At 38.1% G+C, this 14,624-nt stretch overlaps 1 protein-coding gene across 1 annotated transcript in view; it reads left to right on the top strand.

Moving 5' to 3' along the window:
• The window catches only part of LOC135325035 (NAD(P) transhydrogenase, mitochondrial-like), a 46,209-nt gene extending 35,345 nt beyond the window's left edge, over window positions 1–10,864 (top strand). Inside the window, exons 20-22 of the mRNA XM_064502398.1 lie at window positions 6,269–6,387; window positions 7,397–7,512; window positions 8,654–10,864. Of these exons, the coding sequence (XP_064358468.1) occupies window positions 6,269–6,387; window positions 7,397–7,512; window positions 8,654–8,803 (385 nt within the window). The 3' untranslated portion in view covers window positions 8,804–10,864. The remainder of the gene's footprint in view (window positions 1–6,268; window positions 6,388–7,396; window positions 7,513–8,653) is intronic.
• Window positions 10,865–14,624: the final 3,760 nt, after the last annotated feature.

The raw sequence follows: 14,624 nt of genomic DNA, 5'->3' as shown, positions 1-14,624 counted from the left end.
CACATCCGCTGTGGAAGGGTGCCAGCATGGACATAAGATTGTCATCAATTTGTAATGCCCATACCGTGCCAAGAAAAATTGCATCTGTCGTATGGTCTTTCTTTGCTTTATGGCTCACGATTGATCCAGAGACACTGTTGTTTTCACTTACTTTGTGTATAGCCATAACATTCTCAGTGAAGAACACAGTTTATATAACATGATGTATAACCTTTTATGACTAGGGTTTAAATTTAGAAATACAGGAGGGTTTGGGGAAACTTCAGACTGTTTTAGTTATTAAATTGCATAGCTAACATCATCACTAACTTGAGATGCTCTTGCAGCAGATCACATCTTTAATGCATTAGTAGGTTCACATAAAAAACCTGTATTTTGCAGAGCTTTCATTATAGCTTTTTCTTGTTATGGATAGATAAAACAACAAATCTTTTCATAAGCTAAATTCCATAGTCTCCAGAATTCATTGGCCTAGGAGAGAAGATTCGTGTTCTGCAACTAGTTTTGCAGTTCTGCAAAGTTAAAACCAAGTAAATTGTTGAAGGTTCTCATCTTACCAAAGGTCTTCAGTAACACACTGTTCTTCATAAGGCCCTAGTTGTGAAATTCTGATTTCTTCTATGTAATACAGCTTAAAACTTTATGCATTCTCATATGCAGGTGGTAATCAACGTTGTTCATGTCCACACCAAGTTAGCTTTTCCACAGCATTACTTGCCTAAAGCTTTTTCTATCAATACGTTTCAAGTTTCTGCATAGCATTCATGATGATGAAATTGAATTCTAGGGTGAAAAGACTCTTAACACAGTAGCTTCAGGAACCCCATATGGAGCACTAACCGATAGCTAAGATATGATGGTTTTCTTTTAACTCTCATAGCTGAGGGAAACACATTACTTTTTGAAGAGTCTTTCCAATTAGTTGGTAAAAGGCATGTTTTTTTTTTAACCTAAGTTTTGTTGGTAGGTATCTTGCAGGACTTGCATTTCTGTCTTCTGATACTGGGTCATATGATTACTTTTGAGCATGTGGAAACACAGATTTCTTGCATTTTTGAGAATGTGACAGGATGGATTTAGTGTTGGATCTGCAGTTTTGAATCTTGTTGCCTGTATGGCTGGGTTTTAATCAAATATGTTCAAGATTCTGTTTAAATTGTTTGTGAGTAATAGATCATGAGGATGGATACCACCTACACATTTCTATGTAACTCAGTAAATTGATTAATTTGATTTGTTTAATTATTTCAGCTTACAGTAATCTATCTATCTTGTTGTACAAGAAAATATGGTAGAACTTTCAAAGATGAGGAGGTAAGATGATGCCCCAATCAATCTTAATATGTTACATAACTCAGTTTTTCATGAAATTACTGTCACAGTGTCTAAATGGCAACTTGAGAATGATGTGTGTTGATACAGGCTTCCAGCTGGAGTATGTTTACTAGGAAGACATTAAGTGTATGTCAATTCTGTTTGTTCCTTATGGTCAAATTAGCTGGGTGGGTTTTGAATTACTAACACTGCAGATGGAGGGACAAATGAAGTCCAATGGGTCTGTTAGCTCTGGTGCCAGATCTGTGCAGCCAGAGAGAACTAGTAAATCTTGCAGCTGCTGCTGCAGGGATGTAGGGGCATAGTGTTCCTGGGAGTGTAGTGTGTGTGTGTGTCATTGGTTCCACATTGGTCAGCTCTGCTGCAGGTGACCTTATGAGCTCAGTCTGTGTTTTGTAGAGACATGCTCTGTTTTGCCTCTTGTCACTTGGGCTCCTGGGAGGCATTGAGCTAAGGTCCATGCCATATGCTTGGATCCAGTGTGGCTGCCCCTGTGGTCATAAACCCTCCCACCATAGTGGGAAACAGGGAGAGTGCCAGCCCTTATTTAAGTAAGAAAGATAGTGATTTGGTTGTTAGCACACTCTTTCTAAACTAACCTGACTCCAGCAGAGCCACTGTGTGCCAAGGTACTGCTTCTGGTGAAACTTTGTAGCCTGTGGCATGTCACCAGACCTGAGCTAGCTGTGTGCTTTGATACTAGTAATCTACATAGTAATCTTTCATGTGTGGGAAAGCACTGTACTTTGGTACTTAGAAAGCTGTGATTACTAAGCAGAGTGCTGCACTGCAACTGATGCTGTTATGTGGCTGGATTCAAGCTGTGGGATATCGGATAAACTGGGAAGTCCAGTATTCAAGGTTTTTTTGTTTTGTTGCCTTGAATAACACATCGTTGTCTGTACTGGGAGTAGAGGGATCATTTGTGTAAAAGCACAGACAAGATGAATGGGAAGGGGGGGGTGAAGGGGGTGAAGCAGAGCCCCTTGGTAAATTATTTTCTATATGTGCAACTTGTAAAATGTTGAGCAAGCTAAATTAGCCACCAGCCAGATGTTACTTACTTGTTTCACTCTGTCCAGCTTTGGCATAATGACAGGAATACTATCTTTGCATGGATGAAGTGATCTTGAAACACTTCTGCATTAGGTTAGGTACATGCTGGCTCTCTCAATAATAATTACAAGAATATTGTCTAGCCAGTTGTAATAAAGATATTGACTCTAACTGTAGAAAAATTCATTTCCTTCCTGAGATTCTTCAGTTATTCTTTAATGCAGTAGTTGTCTCTTTTGTATTGCTAATAGTAACTTTATTTGCACTAGAATTTAAATGCTTTCTGTGTTAGAAAGGGCAACATTAGATATGCCAACTGTGTGTCAAGAGTTTTAGATCTCTAGTCTAATTTAAAAAGAAAATGTTGTTCTGCCTGTGTTACAGGAAAAAGTTGGAAATGTGAACTAATTTCTCAGTTTGACTTTTTTTAAAGCTATAAAGTATCTGAAAGATGCCAAATAAAAAGGCTGAGTGTCCTTTCCTGTTAGTCATTTTATTTAGGTGTGAAGTCTGTTAGTAGCAAGGAGGGAGGTATGCTCAGTTCAGCTCAACTTCTGAGAACTGGAGGTGACGAGCAAGGCCCACATCATACAGTCCAAGTCAAGGTCCAGAAAGAAAATTCTTGGTGAACTTTGTGTTTCAGTGAACAGAATAATGTTTCAGTTCAGCCACAGCATGATTTTAAATCTGTTTGAATCTTGGGAAAGCATATGAGATAGAATGATTCTGCCACAAAAAATGCAGTTTTGAAGAACTGCTACTGTTGTGGGTCTGGAGCAGAATATACAGCTTTTGTTAGACCTGCTGTTAGACATCAAGGATTTTAGCTGCTGGAATGTATTCTTTGTGTGAAATGTGATGTTTCTTGGTTTTACTTTTTTGAGCTGGTACAGAAATTGTTGAATACTGTACGTCATTTAGATGTGGCATTTTTGAAATAATTTTTGGGGAGATTGTGAAAGTTATTGTCTGTGTTTGGGAGGAAGGTGTTTGTGTTAGCTCCCCCCTGCCCACCACTTGCTTGAATTCTCCTTCCAGCTGGAGTGGGAGATTGCACTGCAGGTGTGTGTAGATCTTATTCTGTGAAATTATGAAAAAGTCAGAGATGCACATATTCTTAGCAAATATTTTTGATACACTGGCATGTCCAGTTTGAAGACATACTGGCAGGCTACTGTCATATTTGGTTAGCGGGTTCTCAGAAGCAGACTTCTGGAAGTCATTTCAGTGTGTGCGTGTTTCTTTTTTTGTCTAAAAAGCTTTTGTGCAAGCAGCTTTCTTAAGCTATGTGAATACACAGTGTGTGGTTTCAAGCAGGGTCTGTCAGAAGTATCTAATTGCTGATCGTCCATGCCATAACTCTTCCTGAACCAAGTTTGTTTGCGCCCCCGCCCCAAACCTCACGCCAGGAATGGTGAAGTCAAAGGTGAAATTCATTCTCTTGGCAGCATAAATTTTGGCTTTCCAGCCCTTAAAATAAGATTGTGTATGTGTATAGTATTTAATAGAAACCTCACAAATATTTTGTCTTGTGTATTGCCAAAGCAGCTTTGGTCACAAACAAGCTCAAATAATTTTATTAGGAACAAAAGAGAATTTTGCTGGAAAATCTATTTTCACTGCCGGAGGAGTGATGATTTTCTCTAGTATACTTCAGAATAAGAGTTCTCCTACTGTACTGCAAGTGATTGTATTTGATACTGTTTAGGACTAGCTGCACTCCACACACATGGCTTATTTAACTGATTGGTGTGAAATGTAAGCTGTTAATATTTTGTCCTGTGTGTTTTGCTCTCCTTTTTCTGATTCTAGGTGTTATCCTTCACATCAGGATCCAACATGTTTACTAGCCAAGTATAATCTTTTCTTTGTTCCTTTAAAGTGCTCCTTGTAAAGCTAGCTTTCTATCCCACTCTTTGACCTAGAGCTTAAAAATCACAGTATATCTAACAGGATGTGGATTAATCATATGTCCTTAATTTTGTTTCTGGAGTTCCAATTGTCTTATCTTTGCATTGTCTTAATGTTGCCTTACTGATGGAGCACTGAGTTGCCCTTTTAAGGATGTATTCATACCGTGTTAAATCCACAAGTGTGCTGTGTTGATTGGACTATGACTTGTGGACCCTCAGGGATGTATTATCCCCTTCCATCACAGTGGTGATCTGTTGAAAACAGAAATTTGTGGTAATCTCTCTGTTACGGCAAGTTGATTTATCAGTCTTTCCTTCCTTCCCAAAGAGGTCTGTCCAAAGCCCTTCTATTGCACTTCTGATTTGCTTGGATTTGTGTTTGGAAATTTCTGTTCTGAAATCCAAGAATTTGCAGTTTTTCATTGGTATTTCTGCTTATTCTGAAAGGAGTAGACTTCTTTATTAGACGTTTAGCTTCAACTATATGCAATGCTCATATGAGGCACTTCTGGTGTGCTTGAGTCAGCATTATATTTAGTGAAGGCTCCAAAACTGGAAAAATAGCAAACGTCCGGGACAGTAGAAATGCTCAGCCTAGTTTATTGAGGGACAGTAGAAGAATACAATCTGCCCACAAGCAATAGATTTGCCTCCAACCAAAAGCCGTCTTTTGTTTTGGGAGTTGTGAACAAATCAATTTAATATCTCTATTCTGAACTCTGTCAGGTTATTACCCTTACAGAACCAGATGTATGCCTTAATGTGCCCCCTCGCCTCCCAAAATCTGTGCATCTGTCTGAATTCTTAGTAGCTCACAAGCAGTCTATTATTTGTAAGTTGGCTTTGAGCAGTTCTGAAAATATTTTTAAAATTCACTTATGTTTAAACAGGTATAGCTTCAGAGCTGTTCTCCACACCCTTCTTTCACCCCCCAGATCAATCATGAGATGAAAGTGGCATGTTGCCCTAATTCAGCAAAGCCTTGTCTTGGGCTTGAAGTTGAGTGCACGAGATTTCTGTTGGGTTGGAGTGTTAGGGTGCGGTGACCGTGCAGGCTCTAGAGATACCTAATACAGCAAGGTCACTTGCCAAGGGCATCCTTAGATCTAGGAGTGCTTTTCTTTAAGGAAGGCTGCACAGTGTTTTGACCATTTCATGGGAGCGTGTTAGATTGTGGCCCGTTTGTTTACTTTGTGATGCTTTGGGTTGTCAGTTGATACAAGGGGACCTGCAAAGTATACTAACGTGGGTGATGGTTTTATAGCAAACAGGCTTATTCATAAAAAAACAGAGGTGTCAGTCACATGTTTTTAAATATGGTACTGCTTAGAAGATGGACACAGATGCTTGCTGTGTGTGACATGCCCTAGCTGATAATTGGAGCCTTATTACTTTTGAAAGCAATTGAAGATAAGTCAGCAAGTCTGTTGATATATGGGTGGAAAACTTATTCTGTTCCATCCTACAACAGTGTATTTCCTGGCACTTCTGGCCATTAGTTCCTCCCATGTTGTCACTAGAAATATCTCTGGCATTTTTATTGCAGCAGGCTCTCTAAAGCCACTTTTTTGCAGGTGCAACAACGTACTGAAAGTGTCTTTTTGTGATGGAAGAATTTAAAATGTTCTCTTAGCATGTTTAGCTTCACTGGGAATTGAGCATATTCTTTTGCATACCTGTTGTCAGTCATTCTTTAACTTTCCAGGAAAGGAACAGCTGCTGTCCAGATGAAGAGTTAAATCTGTGGGCTTTGTTCCCTTTCCTTCTCACTCAGTTCCCTACAACACTGGAAAAGTACTTACGGTATTATTTGTAAGGTTTAACTTTTATTTTATTTTTAAATCATATGTATGCACATGCTTTCAGCATTTTTCAGCCTTGTAGGTCACAGATGGCCGTTTGTTTACTGTGTAGAACGGAGTGGTCAGTACCTACTAATGGGGCTGGACTTTCTTTCCTGTTAGGTTTGGTATTCATCCTGTGGCTGGCCGTATGCCTGGTCAGCTGAATGTACTCCTGGCAGAAGCTGGTGTTCCCTATGATATTGTTTTGGAAATGGATGAGATTAATGAAGACTTCCCAGGTTAGCATGCAAACTTTAAGTTTCTAGTAGATCTACTAGTGGATTTGTTCTTGTCAATTTTTATTTAATTCTGTTTTTACACCATACAAGGACTTTCAAAACAGGAAATCTCAATCAGGCCATACAGTTTTACTTTGTGCCAGTTGTGGTACCACTGCAGAGGAGTGGATGTGCCACTGGAGAGGAGGGGATGTCTTTTGCACTCTCAGTGCTCTCTCAGCTGATAGCAAGGGAGAAGAGAGAAATAAAAGAAACAGCCTGACTCAAAAGCAGAAAAACTGAGAAGCAGAGAGTACAGACAGGTAAAGTGAAGGGAAATGTTGAATGCAGGAGTAGAGAAGAGTTAGTATTGAAGGGAGAGGGATAAAAAAGACCTTGGAAGTACGTTTCCTTCAGAGTCAAGAGAACAGCTCTTAGTTGCTGGTAGCTGTGCAATGAATGACAAATGCTGTGTCTTTTTTGTCTGTATTACAACTCCATAGAGGAAAATTACTGGGTTTTTTTGTCAGATGCTGTAAATCTGTGGATGTTCTGACCCTGTGATATCTTGCAGACCAGTGTAGCTTTAAGTAGATGACTTTTTATTTTCTTTATTTTTCTTTATTTTCTTTATTTAAAAATTGGAAAACTCCTGTCAAAAGCTTTTTTAAAGAATATTTAAAGGGAAGAGCCAGGCACAAAGAACTGGAAAGTGCTGGTACTACATGTGTTTGAAATTGCATTTAAATATTAGAGGGCTTAGCTTTGTGTGATCTAATGAGCCCTTATAACGGGGTTCTGGATGCTTGGAGTTGTCTGGAAGTAGTAGCATCCTTGGATTCTGTCATACGTACTTTCCTGTTTAGGTTATAAGATATTTGTGAAAAGTCCCAATAAAAGTTTGTAGAGTGCTTACTACAAGGAGTTCCTTGCTTCTAAGGTCCAGATTTAACACAAATGAATGTACCCCAACCTCAGTGTTGAAGATTGAGATAATTTTTCCTCAGTCTTATTTTTCCTCTTGTTGCAGAAACTGACTTGGTGCTTGTAATTGGTGCGAATGATACAGTTAATTCAGCAGCTCAGGAAGATCCAAACTCAATCATAGCTGGAATGCCAGTTCTTGAAGTGTGGAAGTCCAAACAGGTGAGATTAACAGCATTGCATTAGCACCTCCCTGTAGATAGCATGCTTTTACAAATGTCGCTTATAGAAGTTTCTCTTAAGAAGATTCTCTTACTCTTTCTGTTTCCATGAGAAGTTCTTCTGCAAGGTGTCCAATAAAACAGTCTGTATTCTGCAAGCGTGCTGCGGTTTACTTCATGATTTTGTAATCATCAGTCTACTTTAATGAGACTAATGGTGACAGCAGTCAATAAGACCAGTGAATGTACTTCTGCTCACAAAAAAGATTAGAACAAATGATGTTCTGCTCACATCTGCAACTCTAAAACATTTCAGTACAAAGATATACTTCATAGGAATTTTGTTTGGCAACTTTAACACTGAGATAAAAACACAAAAATGAATACCATGCTTGAATATAATAGATGAATGACCAGGTTGAACAGCCAGCTTTGTAGGGTGCGGGTTGTTTTTTTGTAAGTTCAGCTTCATTATCCTGAACCATTCAAGCATGCAGTGTCAAGGGTGCATCATCAATTTATTGCAATTTGAGAAATATGTATGTATTTAAAACTGATACAGCTTCACAGTGTCTTTTCTGAAAGTGCAGTGGTTAACTCATTTGACATTTCAGCTAAAACTGGCTGAAACTTTTTTTTATAAATCCTATGTATGAATTAATGACACGGTAATATTCTAGAGAAGTACTGGAGAGCATTGCACCAAGCACTGATGTGAGCACTCATTTGAAGTGTGTTGTCGTCTTGGGACTGGGTTCTTAAAATAGTTTTTAAGAAAGGAGGGGGAGGGGGAGAGGGCAAACCCCTTCTATGTTATAACCACCAAGGCCCGTCTTACTTTGACTTTTTACATGGAGTAACATAAAAGCATATGAATAGATGTGCTGTGCACAATCTGTTTATCTGATGTATAATAATATGTTGCACTGAAATGTGCTTCTGAAGCTGGCCTGGATTTCAATTATTTACTTTTCTGGTATATTAAAACTTGAAATATATTTTCTTAGCTATGAACACCCTATTTTGGCCATGGATCTCTCTTTCTCTCCCTTTGTTTGTTGAGGTTGGTTTCATGCCTGCCACATTTGAGGTGAGATGATTGTTGATTTGTGCTGTGTCAAATATGAACTTTTTATACACAGGTCATTGTAATGAAGAGAACTCTGGGAGTTGGTTATGCAGCTGTGGACAATCCAATCTTCTACAAACCCAATACTGCCATGTTGTTGGGAGATGCTAAGAAGACTTGTGATGCCCTGCAGGCCAAAGTCAGGGAGTCGTATCGAAGCTAAATACTGATTTATATTCAACTCGCTCATGGTTGTGGCTATGCTTTTGTCATAGAGGTCATGGAAATCAAGAGTTAGAAGAATCTCTTACTGTCATAGTGCAGCTTGCATTCAGAGAAGACTGCATTGACTCCTAGGAGATGTAGTTCAGTTAGGGGTATATCCTTTTACGAAAGGATGGGGACACTAGCCCTTCAGACTACATCTCCCCATGAGGCAATGTGTTGAAGTATAAATGTCCTTTCTAAGTTTAGTAATGAGCTGTTGGAAGCAGGAAGCAAATACTCTGTCATCTTTACGTGGCTATTGGCTTCCTCCCTCTAACTGTCTGTACTTCTGTTATGGAAATTCACTAAAAATTGTTGTGCTAAAATTGTATTCCATCTGATCATCAAAGCTATTCTTTGGCCAGTATGAACAAAAATAAGTATTTCATCAAAATATAAGACAGTTGCAAACATGCCTATATGATTTGAGAGCCTCGACGTAATATTCTATTAAATCTGTATATAAAAATTAGAACTGTTCCTTTTTTGGGTTCTGTGGATGCTGTGAATCGGGAATATTTGAGGGAAGTTATTTTTCTTTGAAATACAGTTCCACTTTTTTCATGGTGTCTGCTTACATTATGTAAAACGAAACACAGGATTTCAGGGACCTACCAAGTGATCTTTAAGCCTGACAAGGAAATGTACACCTGCACTGCTTAACTATTTTCAGCAGCTGCTGAATTCCCTCTCTTTTCCAGTTGTTGCCTTTTTAAGTGTTCTGAAAAATATATGGTCCAGTTCTGCACAGGCGGAACATCTTGCATACCTGATCTGTTCACAGAATTTGGACCACAGTGTTTCAGTTTTCATTCATTTTGACTTTTAACTGTATTTGCTACTTTAAAATGTAGTCATGCTTTCTTAATCAAAGTTATTGTGATGCTGGAAAAGGCACTTTTTAACATATTTAAGATGCTGGAGTTTATTAGAATTTTTCTAAATAAATAAGCTATTGTTTGGACAGCACAGAAATATACCAAGCTTAAAATCCAGTGTTTTGATTATTTGACTTCTCCCTAATCTAATTAAAAGTACTGTTTAAATCCCCATAATAAGTACAGCAAAGAAGTAAATCAAATTATGACATAGATTGCTGTTTTGTTTTTACTATGTTAAGTGTACTTGAGTGGAACTCAAATATTTTCCTAATAAAATGAATTTATCATGTTTGCATAATGATGTAGCAACTGTACGTGGTGACAAAGGCTAAATACAAATAGCTGTACTTGTGTTAGAAAGCATTAATATCTGTGGAAGACAAACTACTATGAAGTAAGTCTTGAAATTAAAACATTTTGATTGATAGAACAAAATTTTTTTTACAGAATGTATGAAGACCTCATATAAAATATAATAACATATGAGAAATGTTTTCCACTTAGCTACCTCTGTTTTTATGTGAAGATCACTTAAAACCAAGACTTTGAACAGGTAGTGTGTTAAATGTAACAATGTATGAAAGAAGCTACCCTTTTCAGAAATCTCTTCTATAATTTGAAAATAAAAATTAGCACATAAGCTGTAGTATGTTGTACACTGCATGAAAATACTTGCAATTAAATTTTAGTTTAAAACATTGCAGCAGCTATGCTTGAATGTTATGGCCTCCTAATTTCATTGTATTCTACTTTTCTTTTAGGTCTGCCAAAAATAGGGCAATGGGAGAAGGGGGAGGACTAGAAAATGATCCTATATTTACCTCCATCCCTCCCTCCTCTCCTCCCTCCCAATTAAGCAAAAAACAAATTTGAAGGGATTTAATATCCTGGAGCATTTTTGTCTTTTCAGACTTTTAAGTATCTAACTGCAGTATGCAACATATCTCTGCTTATATGTAGCTAACTTAAGACAACTTTTTTAAAGGGTATGGGGAGCTTTTTTCCTTTTTGAAACAAAACATAAAGCTATGTAATGAATCAGAGGTACCAGTGTTATCTTTAAAACTATGCTTTACAGTGGAACACCAGGTAATTGTTGAAGTGCTAATAAAAAGTTGGTTATTTTTCTGTATTGATCACAGTCTCTTTTCTTTCCAGTTGTGTTTTCTGAGCAGATAAGTAGTCTGAGATTCTTTCTGGGAGTTACAAGATCAAAATGCCTCTGAAGGATGTTGAGATTGAAAGATATAACAAAAAGCAATCTATAGTGCAATACTTGCTTTCTTTCTGAGGTCTGCCTCAAGAAGATTAAGAAAATACACTGTGATCATGGCAGAGTTGTGCAGCAAGAACAAATGGGGAGGAAGGAGGGCAGTAATCTCTGTTCACTGGTAGAACTTTTCGAATCTTCTGTGTATGTCTGTGGCCTTGAGAAGCTTTGGATCTTTGTTTTTAATAGAAGCTGTTGCACTATTGAAGTCACAGACCGCCCTAGGTTGGAGGAATTACCTAGAGGTAATTTGGTCCAACCCCCTTGCTCAAAACGGGTCCAATTAGATCAGATTGCTCCAGGCTTTGATTTGAACATTTCCAAGGACGGGCAGATTGGGGACTGAACCTATTTTTGTATTTTAGTTTTTAGTTTGAATCAGGAGCTTGCTTTTGAAATGAACCTGTCATTTTTTTTCCACTTGCTGTGTTTTGGTTTTTGTTGCAGAGCAGTCTTGGAGCACAAAAACTTGGATTCTTTTTGGATGAAACTACAACAGAAGATGTGTTAGAGCAGGGGCAGAACTGGAGGTAGTCCACAGTAAAACCCTTAAACACAGAGGTGGATTTGTGTGCTCAGCAGTGTTTCATTTGCCAGGTTTGTTTGTATTGTGCCAGAATAATTGCTAAGGTAGACATACTCTGAGATGTCCAGAGCATCTGAGAGATATTATGGGGTGTAATTCACTTTCCAATCTAGGGCTTAATTATTTGTAGTAAGTTAGCAAAAAACTTTTTGCTCCACCGATGTGTATGCTCCTGTGTAAGCTGTCAAATTCTGCAGGATAACTTTACACTAAGGAATTGAATACTGAGAGAGCTGGGCAGTCTGTTGTATATCTAAGTGGTGTGGATCAAATATTTATTTCATGGAGCTTGCAATGAGTATTGCTCTAGTCATATGACTAGTGTAGGGTGGTTTAAAAAAAACCAACCCCCCCCCCACCATTTCTTAAATAGATAATAATGACTTGCATAATCCAGCCGCTCTGTAGGTGCCTGGAGGAAATAATATTACATTAACTGTGTGAGACTGTTCTCATATGATACGTAGTTCTTTTTGAGAACAGGAAATGTACTTGCACACTTTCATAAATGGTGTAGTGATATTCAAAGCTCCAACTTTACAAAATCTGACGTTTGAAGTAGAAAAAAACAGTCTTAAAACATTATTTTAAAGTATTACTTGCGAAATTAAGAGACTAATTTGTGGCCTTTATCCTAGGGTAATCATCACGATGATTTTGTTGGTGAGAACTTTCTCTCGAAGTACAAAGAAAGGACAAATGTTAGTTCATGAGAAAAGAGTGAGGAAAAAAGTGTGAGAAACCATAACTTTTAACTAGTCTTTTTTTTTCTCTATCTCCCTTTACCTGGAGACACATTCTCCTGAGAATGAGGGAGTTCCTACTACTTCAGCTGAAGATGAGCAGTTTGTGCGCTCCCCTTCACCCCTTCAGGACAGTTGATCAGTCTAACTTCTTCCCATACAATTTAAGGCCCTGTGACTTCACTGTGAAACCCGGTACTCCCCATCCAGTTTTCTGCACAGCACAAAATACAAATTAATACCCAATTTTACATAATTTTTTGGAGAATAGCTGTCTGAATTCTACATCGCTAACTTTTAAATTCACTCTCCTGGACACTTGTTTGGTCTCTATAGGTTGTATTTTGATCCTTGTGAAACAGTTGTAGTTAGTCACAGATGCAGAATATAGTTATTAAACCGTATTTACCAGCTACAGCTCTCTTGGAACATTGTGACCAAGAAGAACATAATTGGTGAGTCATATGCTTTGAAAATAGGGTTGGAATGGGTCAGAAAAGGTTTTTTTTTCACAAATTTTGTATCAGAGAAGTAAAATAGTCTTGCTGCAAAGATCAGACTTCTTCCCCGTATGTATGGCTTTGAAACCAAGAGTATATGTGGTACACTTCTGTTAATTGTGCTGAATATGACATTTATCAATGGTCTGTTCTGCAATTAGGCATCAGACCAGGCAGAAAAAGGCCTTGTATGTCTGTTGACCTTTTCCTGTCCCTTGTTGACAAAACCCTGAAAACAGGTTGTTATCCAAACCTCTCCCTACTAAAGGAAGGAAGTAACAAAAGAACTGAAGGACAAAAGGGCTGCGGGGGCTTCACACTCAGTAAGAAATGTCATCTGAAAGAAGATTGCGGTTGAACTTTAGCACAGCATGAAATTGAATTATTCTATTACATGGTCAGTCTAACCCATAATTTAAAAAATCCGTAGCAGAATGGAAACTAACAGCTAGTGAACATAAAAAGCTCAAACAGCTGTTAAGTGTCTCATGCAATAATAACCAGCAGTTGCCCACTCCTTATTAAAATATTACAGATGTGGATAGGAAGAATCACTTGGTTCTCTGATTTTTACATTCTCAGAATCTCATTGTTGTCATAGGCCATGGTACAATGAACTTACATTTTCAAGTTTTTTATAGTGTATTTGTTAATGTGCGGACACAACACAGGAAATTGGCTCTTCTCTAATTTATGAACACATCAACAATCCTTTTTTTCCCCAACATTGTGTCCCCAAAGGTATCCATTGAAGGCTAGTTTAGTGAAGCATATTATATGAGGTATTCTAATTATATCCGAGTTTTGAAACCAGAGGAGCGTAATCTAAATAGTGTAATGTGCTAAGTATTGCTGTAATTTTCATGTTGTACAGCGAAGTTTACTTAGTCACTGGGAATTCCTCTTTTCTTCTGCCACCATTCTCAGGCTTGGAACTAATTTTACATGAAATCAGAATTTGCTCGTCCTTCAAAGGAGGAAGTGATATATAGTATTGATTGCATTCAGCTGGACCTCTTTTCTGCTGATCTTGCTTCCTCTTCAAAGACTTCTATAGGAAAGGGACCTACAGCTCCAGAATGTATGCTCTTGAGTATTTCAAGCAGTAAGACAGCAAACATTGTAGCTGTTATTTGCAACCAGCTACTTTCAAGTGATCAAATGGCAGTTTATTGCCCCTTAGGCCTCATTCCTAACATTTTCTTATTCTGAAGGATCTGTGACGTTTTAGATATGAGCTCAGTCTCATTTTGCGGAGAGGGTTTGTAAACTTGGCAGGGGATGCATTTCTGACATCACTGAGGCTTGTTTTTACTCCCAAAGATACTGACCAGGTACACACAGTGGTCAGTTAGATTTGTGAACAGACTTTATGTTAAAGTTACCCATGCAGCTGCTGAATTTTGTCTGTAGACATCAGAACTATTTTTTTGCCAAGTAATGGAGCAAGAGTAAGTACCAATTGCCTTTTAACCTTCTCATTCCTTTTTTGGTTCATATGAAATTATGGCATTTACTGTTTAAATGCTTAGGTTTTGCTAAGGCATCTAATTTCCATTGGGCTCAGAAGGAGGTAGTAACCTATGTATTTTTTGTGGATTTGATCTTACAGGAAACCATACAGTAGCCCCACCTTATTATCCTGTATCTACAATGTGCTACCAAGCTGGAAAACAGAGGTAGCTTCCAATCTTTCTATTGAAATGCTTGTCCACATTGAGAAGATGTGCTGGATATGGTGGTTCCTCAGAGGGCGTATCTCTTAGGTAGCTGTAAGAAGCTGAGATGATCTGGGCT

Source organism: Dromaius novaehollandiae, chromosome Z (genome assembly GCF_036370855.1).
Source record: "Dromaius novaehollandiae isolate bDroNov1 chromosome Z, bDroNov1.hap1, whole genome shotgun sequence".
Taxonomy (NCBI): Eukaryota; Metazoa; Chordata; class Aves; order Casuariiformes; family Dromaiidae; genus Dromaius; species Dromaius novaehollandiae.
This window is presented reverse-complemented; position numbering and strand designations above follow the sequence as displayed.